The sequence below is a fragment of the Thunnus albacares genome, chromosome 17 (assembly GCF_914725855.1).
Source record: "Thunnus albacares chromosome 17, fThuAlb1.1, whole genome shotgun sequence".
Classification (NCBI taxonomy): Eukaryota; Metazoa; Chordata; class Actinopteri; order Scombriformes; family Scombridae; genus Thunnus; species Thunnus albacares.
In genome coordinates, this window is record NC_058122.1 from 682,577 (window position 1) to 696,244 (window position 13,668).

Here is a 13,668-nt window from a genome sequence, read left to right on the forward strand (position 1 = left end):
TTCACAACACTGTCAGCACTTGTTTTGGGTGGAAGTCTTTGAGGTGAGGTGTGTATGTGTTGGTATAAGTGCCTGTCTTTTTAAAGGTCAAGATAAAAGGTTGGTAGGAGCATTCTTTTTAATGAAATCAAGACATCCAAATACATGACTTAAAGATATTACATGATGTGTTAAAATGCAGTGAGTACCTAATTCTCGAATTCCTGGAAAAGCTTCTGCTGTGGAAAAGGGCTAAAAAGTTGATGCTTGTTCATGTGCATGTGTACAGTAATTTGTGAATGCTCATAATTTGCTTGCATGAGCATATCTGCATGAGTGACTGCACTGCATTTGCATTGGTTTGTATGCTACATGAGGCAGACTGGCTCTGGTCAGGGCTCATGAAAGCAGCTGTTGTTACTTCCCCTCTGTCACCCTCATGGCTTGAACATGACCCACATGGTGCCAGTGTGGCCCTGCACAGATGGTCACATCAAGGCTACAGAGGTACATAAGCAAGCCCTCAATGCCACCGCAGACCTCGGTGAAACATACAAACGGCCCTCTTGTAAGCGCTTGCTCAGGGCTCATTTAAACCTGCCTTAATTGATTTCTTGTGCCATTTGAGGACAGCAGAACACAATGAAAACACTGATATATTATCACCTCATGAAGTTCTGTTGAATATGTTAGTAAACAATTGCCCAGTGACACATCTAGCAAACATAGGGTAACATTATCATCCCGTTGGAGTCAAGGTTGTGTCCACATAATGACTGCAAGTCCCTCTCATATTACACAGTCATTTGATCCATACTCTAAAAAGGCCTCTGTCCTCTGTCATTGTTTCTGTATATGACATACATTTTAATCAGATATGTGTTATATAAATGTTCTTGCCACTTTCTCTACCATCATCTTTTAGCAACAAATTGAATGACCTAATTAATTCTAATAATACCAGACTGCTGTATTTTATTTTATTAGTGTTTAGTGTATTTTATTGTATTCTGTTTCCATTGTTTGTTTGTTTATTTATTTATTTATATACCAAAACAGTGCCTCAGGGCAATATTGTGCAGTTAGACCACTCTTGTGAGGGCAATATCATGTGTGGAGATATGCTGGGATGAATAGTTATCACTATAGTCATTTAGTTTACTATCTACTGTGGATGTGGATGCCAGAATCAGGTTTGAGACACAGTTACGAGGTCAGGGGTCAGTCAGTAGAGTAATGGTAAATGGTAAATGGCTGCTTATATTGCACTTTTATCTAAAGCACTTTACAATGTTTCTGCTGATAACTTTCTGCCCATTTACACACACACTCACACACTGATGGCGGCAAGCTACCACTCATGGTGATGGCACAACCATTATGAGCAATTTGGGGTTCAGTATCTTGACCAAAGACACTTCGACATGCAGACAGGAGGAGTTGGGGATCAAACTACTGACCTTCTTAGTGGACGACCGATTCTATCTCCTGCAGCCCCGAGTAACGTGTGTGTGTGTGTGTGTGTGTGTGTGTGTGTGTGTGTGTGTGTACAAGTGATAATGAGACTGAGTCTGTGGATGAAGATGTTGATGATGTACCAGAGGATGATGTTCCATGCATACCCCGGTGGAGAACAACCCATGATGCCAACACACACACTCGCACAAATACCTACACACACAGGCTAACCCCTCCACAGACACACATTTGTTCGATGTTTTGACATTAAAGCTTCATATTGTGATTTATTGAAACCATTTGTGATTGATGTTTGTCAGAATGATTGTTTTCTCCTTATTCCACTTATCGAATGTACTATAGAAACCCTTGGGGCCCTATCTTACGCCCGGCGCAGAGCGGCGCTAAGCGCAGCGCAAGTCTCTTTGCTATTTTAAGACCGCTGCAGTTGTCATTTTCCCGTCCAGCGCCCACGTTGTTAAAATAGCAATGACACTTGTGCCCATCAGTGCGCCCATGGGCGTGTTGGTCTAAAAGTAAGGTGTGGTCAGGTGCATTGTTGGCGCATTGCTATCTTGAGGCAGCAGAGAGTGAATGTGCTATTGACCAACAAAAACCTGGTCTAAAGTCAATGGCGCAGTGTTTCACTGTTATTTTAAGGGTGCATTATCAGGATAGTAATGTGCGCCTACACAGGCAGGTTCACAACAAACACTCTGCTTGTTACACACACAGGACGCGCAGCAGCGCACAAACATGTAAAAGGTAACAAATAAAAGGATTACAATGTGAAAGATTATTATTGTGTATATTAATATATTTTAAAAAATACATATCATAATGCTTAGTCATAATATTTATCAGAATTAAGTAATCGCAGTAACAACAATGGATCGGACACATCGACTTTCCTGCTGCATCAATACATGATGACATGAGGAACACAAGAGGGAAGAAATGAGGTGAAAACAATGATTAAACTAACGAAGGAAATAAATCTGCACAGCTTCTAGCTGCTGCCAGCTCTTGGAGAGCTGATCAAGTCCTGATAACTGTGTTGATGATTCTTTACATGATTAAAATTAATGATTTAATTTTTGAACAATATTTAACAAATATTCTTTAACATTTTTGAGATTACAGTGATCAGGTTTCCATACTTTCAGCAATTAAAACCCCGCTGATTTGACCTGCCACTCCATGACTGAACAAACCGATTTTAAAGAAACCAAAGCTGTAATTTAAAAAAATAAACCTTTTCAAAAACCAAACGAAGATTAATTTGCAACAAATTAATGAACAGGATCTTAAACTGGTGGTCTGTGGCTGACCACAGGAGGGTCCAGGAGCAGCAGTGTGCTCATTATGAATCGTGCGCTTTCCATTTGCGCACGAGCAGATCCGTTTCCTCTGCAGAGAAGCGCTCCCTCGTACTACAAATGCGCCGTCAAAATAGCAATCCGCCAAGGTGCAAGCGCACCTGGCTCTTAAAGGGAATGGTAAATGACACTACTGTGATTGGTTGATTGCATGTTACGCCAAAAACACACTCATGATTAATTAGGAGACTATGGACAACCTCTTTGAACCATGCGCTTGGCGCATCGACCGTTTTTCTGCCGTTAAAATAGAAAAAGTGGATTTGGATACACCCTAAGTGCACTTGCGCCATGCGCTTCAGACCATGTGCTTTAGATCGTTAAAATAGGGCCCTTGGTGTTTCAGTACCCTTATAGTACATATCTGGTCAACAAATTTTATGATGGATATATTATCAGGGACCCCCAAGCTCCCAAAAAATGGGGTGAAATATTTTTTTCCCCCCAAAATAAAAATTCATGCACCATAAAAATATAAAAGCCCAGTATCACTGAGGGGTGTCGTCAGAAGTGTGCTGTGTTGCACCTGTAGCCTCACCCAACAGTGATGTTATGGTGTCCTGACATACCCTGAAGTACACTTGTACATCACTGCAGCAAGCTGAGAAGTTAAACCACTGCGAGTCAGTAAAAACAAGATTTTTGCCCTTTAAGGCCTATAGAGGTCTGTTCACCTTTTATCTTATTGTATTTTAACTTAGTGCCTGTGTACAAGTCAAACAGTATTTAAATATTGAAATGCTCACTACAACACAATGATCAACTCTGCATAAATCTGCAATTATGAGATATAGATTAAATTTGTTGTATAAACAGATACAGAGCCAAATTCACTCTCGTTTATATTCTAGCCTTCTGCAGTAAAAACTCCGCTCAATTTCCAAATTTGTCTGTCTTGCACAAGGAACAATTTCACATACTGTAAGGTCATTATAATGACATGTACAAGTTATAAATTATTGTGAATTATATAATACATGCATTACAAAGCCAAAACTGCCAAATATAGAGCATTCCAAGTTTTTATATGATTAGAATGCGAATCATTTACTCAATTACCGTTTCTCTAATTATTGCTCATGTTACCTAGATTTATGTCAATTTGAGTCTGTGACATAAAATGGTTTAAGATGGCAAGGCTTAACCTCTTTTTCTTTTGCTCATGTATCACTTTCTGCCGTCTGTTCTGAATAAAAGCACTGAGGCAGAGGAATAAATCCTCTCCACTTCTAATCTCGGCTCTGCCTTAATTCACTCTCGGCAAATAGAGCCAGTGTCATCATTCATGAGCATGATCGCTTCTTTTCAAGTGGACCTACTGTATACCTACTTTCTCTGCAAAAATATTAGCTGCTCTATTGTCTAGAGCCAAAGCCATCTTTATAATAATTTTACACCCTGCTCTTGAATTAGATGGATGGTGTTTCTGCCATCCAAGATTGTTAATCCAAACTCAACTCAGAAAAAAACTTGGGGAAGTTGGGGAAAGTGAGGCGGAAGATGAATAATAAATCCAAAAGTACAGACATCTGCAAGTTCCATGGAATTATAAACTAACATTACACACCAGTGCTTACTAATTTAACACAAATTATTCATTGTGTTATGAATATATTTATTATTAATAAAATGGGGAAGGGCATAAGGGAGATAAAACACCCTCAAATTTCACTTCAGCTCTAGAAACTAGGGATGTGCAGAGAGCCCAATATTTGTATTTGTATTTATATTCGTCAAGGCAGAAAAATTATTTATATTTGTATTTGTATTCAAATAAAAGTGGAAAAAGGTATAAAAATCCAGTTTTTGTTTTATTATGCTTTTAATTTTAGGATATTTAAATGTTAAAATAAGTATTTATGAATAAACTGTCTTACGAAGGAGGGCCCCACACTGGGTCTCAAACTCAAGTCTCCCAGATCATAGATGACTGTGCTGAGTACTGAGCTAAACAGAGTGCATTGCCAATGTGCAGAAAGACTTATTTATACACCCATAAAACAGAGACAGCACACATGTAATATGTAGAGAGCAACTTCAAAGGTGATTCTTGCTTTGCACTTTTCATTTACTGCCTATTTTTTATAACCAAACTTTGCGGTAAGGAGAAGGGGAACAACAGGTTATAGAGAGTTCCTTGGTAGCACTTCACACGTGTCAGTAGCTATAGGCTTTGCTTTGGCTTCGCTGACGGCTTCCCAACTCATTTTAAAAAAGACCAGAGAAAAAAAGAGAGAGAGAGAGAGAGAAAAGCAGTGGTTGCGCAAGCTAGGGAGAAGATGAGAGGAATAAAAGGTTATTTTCTGATTGTTTCACAGCGGTTACAAATAAACACACCCACACACCTCTGCAAAGTTGTCTGGAGGTGCGCTGCAATGCCTTATAATGGAGCTGCAGCTGCTAAATACACATCATACATTTATCATGAGAGTAAGGTAAATAGAAAATTAACGCAGTATCAAAAATTTTTTCCATATGTTTTCATGTATGAAAAGACCCAAAATGAACACTGTAAGTGGACTACTTGATTACTCTAAGCAAATTATTTAAACAGTATTTGTATAGGAATGATTATGTCCTGGGCTTTTTGATCCATATAAGTGGCTGATCACTGTAACTGTGATCATTATAGGCCGTTTCCACTGTACTTCCCCACAATTCCACACAGTAAGTTATATATGGGAGTATAAAGGAGCAGTATAAGGTGTGTAACAAAGCTTGATTTAAAAGATCTTTGGCTTTATATAGTATCACAACTGATTTTGCTATTTTAACATTAATATAATTAATATGTGGCTTCCAGCATAACTTATCTATTATCACTCCAAGAAATTTAATTTCAGTCACTCTTTTGATTTCTACATTATTTATCATGAGTTTCCTATTTGAGTTATTTGAATGATTACCAAAGATTATAAATTTCGTTTTACTTAAATTCAGTGTTAGTTTATTTGCATCAAACCAACTCTTTAGCTTTTTCAGTTCCTTTTCCACGGTATCCAAAAGTTGATCCAAGTTGTCCCAACAACAAAGAAACTTGCATCATCTGCAAATAGAATAGTTTTCAGTGTTTTGGACACTTCCCATATGTTATTTATGTAAAATAAACAACAATGGTCCCAACTCTGAGCCCTGAGGAACCCTACAAGTAACCGTCAGTAATTGTGATTTGAAATTTTGTATCTGAACGTATTGATTCTCTAGGTAACTGGTTAGCCAAGAGAGTACTATCCCTCTAATTCTATGTCTTTGTATTTTTTCTATAATAAGTCATGGTCTACTGTGTCAAATGCTTCTTTGAGATCCAGACATACCCCTGCTGCATATTCTTTATTTTCTATTGCCATTGCTGTTTCTTCTACAAATTCTGTAAGTGCAAATGAAGTTGTCCTATTAGCTCTAAATCCATATTGCTGTTCACACAGTACATTATATTTTGTGATGAAGTCATCTAATCTTGTATAGAATATTTTTTCCAGTATTTTTGAGAACTATGGAAGCAAGGAAACAGGTCTGTAGTTTTATAGTACATGTCAGTCTTCAGGCTTATATATTGGTATGACTTTGGCTGTTTTCATTTTTCTTGCTTGTAGAGACTGGTTACATATATGAGTCAGAGGTTTTGCAATGCATTCAATAACATTTTAACCGTGGACATGTCAATTCCATTCCTTTCTGTGGACTTCTTACTCTCAAGATTTTTAACAGTGTCAATAATTTCTTTCTCATCTGTTCCCCTTATATAGTTAGATTCTTTACCCTTAGTTAGCACTTCTTTACTAGATATGATCAGTGTGTCTTTAGTAACAGGCTATGTACTGCAGTCCTTTAAAGTAGCTGTAATTAATTCAATAAGTGATAAGTAATCAATTTTTCAGTCAGGATTTAGAGACACAGAGACGGCACTGGTGAAAGTTACAAATGACCTCCTAATTGCATCGAACAAAGGACTTCTCTCTGTACTTGTCTTGTTAGATCTTAGTAGTGCATTTGACACCACTGACCATCACATCCCATTACAGAGACTGGATTATTTAATCGGCATTAAAGGAACTGCATTAAGCTGGTTTAAATCCTATTTATCAGATTGATTTCAATTTGTACATGTTAATGATGAATCCTCCATGCATGCAAAAGTTAGACATGGAGCTCCACAAGGTTCTGTGCTTGGACCAATACTATTCACCTTATATATGCTTCCTTTAGGTAATATTATTAGGAAACACTCCATAAATTTTCATTGTTATGCAGATGATAACCAATTATATTTATCAGTGGAGCCAGATGAAACCACTCAGTTAACTAAACTTCAAGCATGCCTTGAGGACATAAAGACCTAAAGAATATCATCTAGACCAGCTCTAAAAGTGCCCTGAGATAACTTCTGTTGAGATTTGGCGCTATATACATAAAATTGACTTGACTTGACTTGACACTTTATGTGACTGTCCATAGGTCATTGTATCCTGTCTTGAACATAAAACATCATGAATTGTGCATCTCCTAATGTGCCAGTTACACTTAAGGCCCTATCTTTCACCTGGCGCAAAGCGGTGCCAAGCGCAGCGCGTCTTTGCTAGTTTAAGACTGATGCAGTTGTCGTTTTCCTGGTCAGGCGTATTGTTGGTGCATTATAATGTGAAAGATTGTTATTGTGTACGTTAACATATTTTTAAAAATACATGTCATAATGGTTAGTCATAATATTTATCAAAACCAAATCATGGCAATACACGTAGGTATTTAAACAGAGCCGTCAGGGTGAGGGTGCCTGTCAAGACCCAGCAAAAGGATTTCAACAAGGGATCAGACACGGATTGACTTTCCTGATACATCAATACATGATGACATGAGGAACACAAAGGGAAATAAATGATTAAACTAAAGAACTCTGGACAGCTCCAAGCTGCTGCCAGCAGCAGGATCAGCATCTTGGAGAGCTGATCAAGTCCCGACAACTGTGTATGATGATTTTTACATGATTAAAATTAATGATTTAATTTTTGAGCAATATTTAACAAATATTCTTTAACATTTTTGAGAGTACAGTGATCAGGTTTCCATACTTTCAGCAATTAAAACCCTGCTGATTTTACCTGTTACTCCATGACTAAACCAAACGATTTTAAGGAGCACCAAAGCTGTAATTAAGAAAATAAACCTATTCAAAAAACAAACAAAAATAAATTTGCAACAAATTAATGAACAGGATCTTAAACTAGTGGTCTGAGGCTGGCCACAGGAGGGTCTAGGAGCAGCAGGGGCCAGTGTGCTCGCAATGGATCATGCGCTTTCACTTTGCGCATGAGCAGATCCGTTTCCTCTGAAGAGAGGCGCTCCTTCTTTCTACTTGGCAAATGTGCCATTATAATAGCAAATAGATGACACTCTGATTGGTTTATTGCATGTTACGCCCAAAACATACCCATGATTAATTACGAGACTACAGACAACCCATTTTAATCATGTGTCTGGTGCTGCGACCATTTTTTACACTGTTAAACTAGCAAAAGTGGATTTGGACACACACTAAATGCATCATTAAAATAGGGCCCACAGTGTCTTACCTGTCACTGTATGCAGCAGCTGTGGCAGCAGTAGGCTGGGCATATCTGTAGGCAGCGTAACCACCCTGAAAATACACACACACACACACACATACACACACACACACACACGAGAGAGAGAGAGTAAAGATTCACTGTTAATAATACTCTTCTCTAAAACAGAAATACCAATATCACTAAACCTTGATTAACACTGTTTTGTGTCTAATCAGTATTAAGTATCGCATATTAATACTGACATTACCAAAAATAGATATCATTTTAAGATCTGTCCCATGACAGATGACCCCCCCACCCCCACCCCCTTAGCTGTCTTACTCATATTTTCTATAAATTTTATTCCCTAATATAAAGCTGCTTGACAGCCATGCAGTTCTGGAGGAGTGATACTAACTCTTAATATTGTTTATTCATTTTTATACAGACGGGTGACAACTTAAAGGAAAAACTGGTACAGGCCTGAATGCCTGGTCCCTTCATCCCTCCAGAAGGGTTCCAGTGACTTGTAGAATCAATGCCAAGCCTGAGGGACATCATTCTTCAAAAAGATATTCCCTCATTTGGTGTTTTGATGATGGTGGTGGAGAGCACTGTCTAATGTTCAATTGGTCTGGTGACTGTGAAGGCAATAGCAAGTGATTCCCATCATTTTCATACTCATCAAACCATTCAGTGACCCCTTGTGCCCTATGAATTGGGACATTATCATCCTGGAAGAGACCACTCCCATCAGGATAGAAATGTTTCATCATAGGATAAAGGTGATCACTCAGAACAACTTTGTATTGATTTGCGGTGACCCTTCCCTCTAAGGGGACAAGTGGACCCAAACCATGCCAGCAAAATGTCAAGTATTCAGGCCTGTTTTTCCTTTAATTTGTCACCTGTCTGTATGTTGGCCTTAAAGTAGTCAAAGTTCAAACTTACAAAAACAGCACACGTCAAATTCATGCACATTTCACATACATATCATATGTGAAATATTGTATTTTACATGTGAGATGTTGAAAAACATCATGCATATAAAGTATGTGAATTCATCACATTTGAAATGCCAGTGCACATGTCATAAACCACATCAACCAAAATGTGATTTTCCATGTTATTATCATGTGAAATGTGTTATATGATGTATGTGTTATATATGTATGATAGATTCACATGTGTTTTTCTGTAAGGCTAAATACACAACAATGAGCCTAAAAACTGGGAATCAGCCTATAAGCTACTCACCATATTAACATTTTTAATTGCAGAATATAACCCCCACAAATTCTCAGACAAAATATAGCAGATATGGCCTCAGTGTTCTCAATAATATGGCCCTGTGTTAGAGCCTTACTGACTGATCTGCTGTTAGCCTCATAGTAAGACAAACAAAACAGTTTCTGGGGGTCTGAATTGTGGTGTTGGCAGCAGTACTTCACTTAAAGACAAGGTGCTCAGTAAGATGTGTGTCAGTGTGTACAGAATTGTAGAAGAGGGCTGTAAAGAAAAAGGGGTTTGAGTAGGGAAGACTAAAGAATAAGACAATAAACAGTGATTTAGCAGAGCAAATGAAAAAGAGGCTCAGTGGGTGGGTACAATAACATGAACTCTGGTAGCCCCGCAAGAAGTCATACCTTTGTGAATCTCACAGAGTGTTGATTGGAATCTTTTAATGCTGTACTTTGTTTTTGTGCTACTGCATAATCTTGTGAAGCCAGAGGTGAATACACGGTTGGAGACAAACTGTAGATGTGGTTGGAAGTGAAATCAGCTGCTGGCAAAACTGACAAACCCACATGCTTTCATTCCAATTCAGTTGCAACACATTCCTGAGGCACTGAATTGGTAGAGAAGTTTCAAACCTGGTTTGCACCTACAGTATGGTGCTGAGATGGTGTTCATTGGGTACAATAAGTTAATGTTGCTAAAACTGGTTATAATATTGATTATTTTATTCGTTTTTATTTATTTATTTTTTGATCATTGGTAAGAATAATATCATTTGTAATGTTGATTGTAAAACACGACTGGAATAAGGTAATGAGCTCGAACTTTGTGTGTGTTTATAAGATAGAAATTAATTTGAATATGCTGTGTCAATACCTACTTTATATGCTTACTAAATGTATTTATAGCTATTTTAATATGTTGTACCGCACCCAAGACTTCCACTGTACTTATGAAAATCAGAATTCATTCAGAATTTTCATTCAGAAATCAGAATTTATTTCTAAAAAGTGGCTACTTTTTGTTTTTGTTTTATTATTAGCAGTATTATTTTTTAATTTTGTACATTAATTTTTATGTAGCCAAAATAATTTGGGGAAATAAACCTGGTAGATGAATTTTCCTACTTGTTTGTCATTTATTTCAGTGGAACTGCATCATTATGTTTCTGCATGTGTTCTTGGAAAATGATATTCATCAAAAATCCCAATATGCATCCTAAACTCAGAATCTAGGTTAATGGATATGCTGATTTTTAGTCTTGGTAAGGAATAAGGCATGGAAAACCTTGTCACCTGTTATTTTTCAATGTAATTTTGAAGGAAATTATTTGTGAAAGTAGTATGACCAAATATTACTCTCTAATCTCTGGACTGTTTCAAAGTGCCTAACATGAGTAAGAAGTCAGTAAGTAATCATTGTCTTATATGTTTAACTCTGTATATGCTTTAAACAGAGAGACTTTAATTTAACATTAAATTAAAATCTGACTTGATTGTTTTGTTCTCATTTTTCCTATGTCTGGTTGTTCTTCATTTTTGAAGTATTCTGTGTAGTTTGATACTAGCTTTCTTTTTGTGTATGTGGGAGGCAAGACACATGAAAACACTAACACTAGTATGTATCAAACTGCAGTGCTGACATAGTGCTGCATGCCACATGACAGTAAACTTCAGTGTCAGCATCACAGTGTCATCTAATGTACTCAGTGAATCCTGCACCGTCTCAAGACCTGCCAGATCAGTTCCCTCTTCTACACGTCACAAGTACAAATTAACACACATACACACCAACTCTCATACACAGACACACAAACACACACACACACACACACACACACGTGTGTGTGTGACCCATTCCTCATGGAATTATTCAGACAGAGCTAACAACAGACCAAACATTCCAGCATATTAACCCATCATCATCTAACAGCACAATACATAAATATCATCCAAACATAAACATAAACATAAACCTCCCCATCAATGGAAAAACACTAAACATACAAAATCACAAATGCAGCCCCCAAAGCACAAGACAATACACAAATGCAAACAAGACAAAATCTACATCTACATCCACTATAGCCAAACACTGTATATTTGATCCAGTTCATAAACCAGTAGTCTGCAATCCATATAGAAAAGAGTGTGAGGAATTAATGTATCATATGTTACTTTTTCCTCTTATCCCATGCTTTAGAAAGATAATCAGAAAATTATCAAATTATCAAAAAGATATTCAATTAAAACTCCATTCTCAATACCTAAATCAGGGACATGAACATGTCATAAATGTAAAGGACAGTATAGAATGAAATGAATTTCATTCTCCACCTCATTCAGTGCACAAGTCACAAAACATATTTTTCACATTTGTAATCTTTCTTAAATAAACAGTACCTTCTCAGCACTTTGGCTTTTGCCAGATTTCTTCTGCCCATGATTTTGTGCATTTAGCCAGGGCTTGGTATTTAAACTCCTCCACCTCTACATTTGTTTTTCAGAAATAATTTTCTTCAAATCCACACTCTTCTAGTAAATAGTATGGATGTCCATTCACCTCCAACAGACCAATCCCAATAAAACATTTCACTAGTAACCCTGGTTGGTAAACCCAGTGGCCTGTTCCACAGGCTCACCATGCTCGCCTTCCATCTTACCTCAGTCCCACCCCATATCTCCATTAAGTGCCTAAACTAACTCATATTTTTGAAGTTAGTCATATCTATGAAGTAAGTTTTATCAGTGAAAAAAGTGTACACCACCTCCCCAGCACCAGACAGCAGACTGTCACAGTTAGAAACTAGCTAGTGAGCATAGTGGAGCATTTAGCAGCTAAAAAGACAGATATTCTGTCAGGAGTTGGTAGAGACCGAACCAGAGATAAAAGGAGGGGGAATGTTAGAAGTACATTTATCAGGAGGCAAAAAACATGACTCCAAATGATGCTGATCTGTTTCTACTAGATGTGTAACACATTCAACATAATAAACTGAGAATAAGTCAGTGTTGTTTTAAGCCTTTCCAGCATTGCTTTTTCTTTCAGATGTTAAAAAAACACTGAATGGTGCATTGCATGTTATCATTATAAAGAACCACTAGCTGCCTTACTGTCGATAAGTGTGCTGCCCAAGAGAGCTCAACACGCTAAAACTGGACAAAAGCAAGCAAATAGAGAAAACATCAGAAACATATTAATGCACAAAACACATACATGGCAAATAGAAACACACAGTAAATATAGGAGACACAAACAAATAAAGATATGCTTCATATCAGACACATAGAAGTTTCCTATGGCCAATAGAAAAGGATGAACACACCAGCACATGTGATTTGTTGAAGACGACTACTCTTCAAAAATGCTGGAAAGTAAGCTATAGATTTTTAGGTTGTGTGCTTATTTATTTTAGTATTTCTGGGGAACGGAAATCAACGGAAAAACATTCAGCTCAGAAATTACATATAGTTGTAACTGTGTCATTGGAATAAGGCCCCATTTACACCTAATAATGTAATCCAACTGTATTGATTGCATTTACACCTGCTTAGATCCAATCACAATGTCACAATATGAGTCAAACCACCCCCACAGTTTAAGAACAGTATGGGACGCATGTATGTTCATGTGTAGACATGTGTATGCTTTGTCTGTGTATATGTTTATGATACAAGTACATTGTAAATTGTGATACACGTGTGACCACACCAAGGACCACACCATGGTAGCTGATTAGCTCATATAAAACACTCTCTCTTCCTGAATTGACTGTTGCTGTTAGTTTGATAGACTATTTTTTTTTACAACAAAACTTTAAATTTAATGTAAAAAAATGTAAAAAAAAATAATAATAAAATAAAATAAAAAGTAAAAAAACAGTAAAAAATCTGGCAACAAAAGTTGCCAAACAGCTACTATCAAATAACAGTGAAAAAAACCTTTCGTTATTCTACAGAGATTTAAAAAAAAAAATACAGATATTTACTGTAGACATTATCTGCATTTTTACAGTCCAACTGTTGTAAAATAATTAAAAAAAAAAAAAATCATTATAAAATATTGCTAGA

At 37.1% G+C, this 13,668-nt stretch overlaps 1 protein-coding gene across 1 annotated transcript in view; it reads right to left on the reverse strand.

Annotated features, from left to right (window-relative positions):
• The window catches only part of rbfox1 (RNA binding fox-1 homolog 1), a 203,714-nt gene that overhangs the window by 15,386 nt on the left and 174,660 nt on the right, over positions 1-13,668 (reverse strand). The window contains exon 10 of the mRNA XM_044332223.1: positions 8,384-8,448. Within this exon, the coding sequence (XP_044188158.1) occupies positions 8,384-8,448 (65 nt within the window). The remainder of the gene's footprint in view (positions 1-8,383; positions 8,449-13,668) is intronic.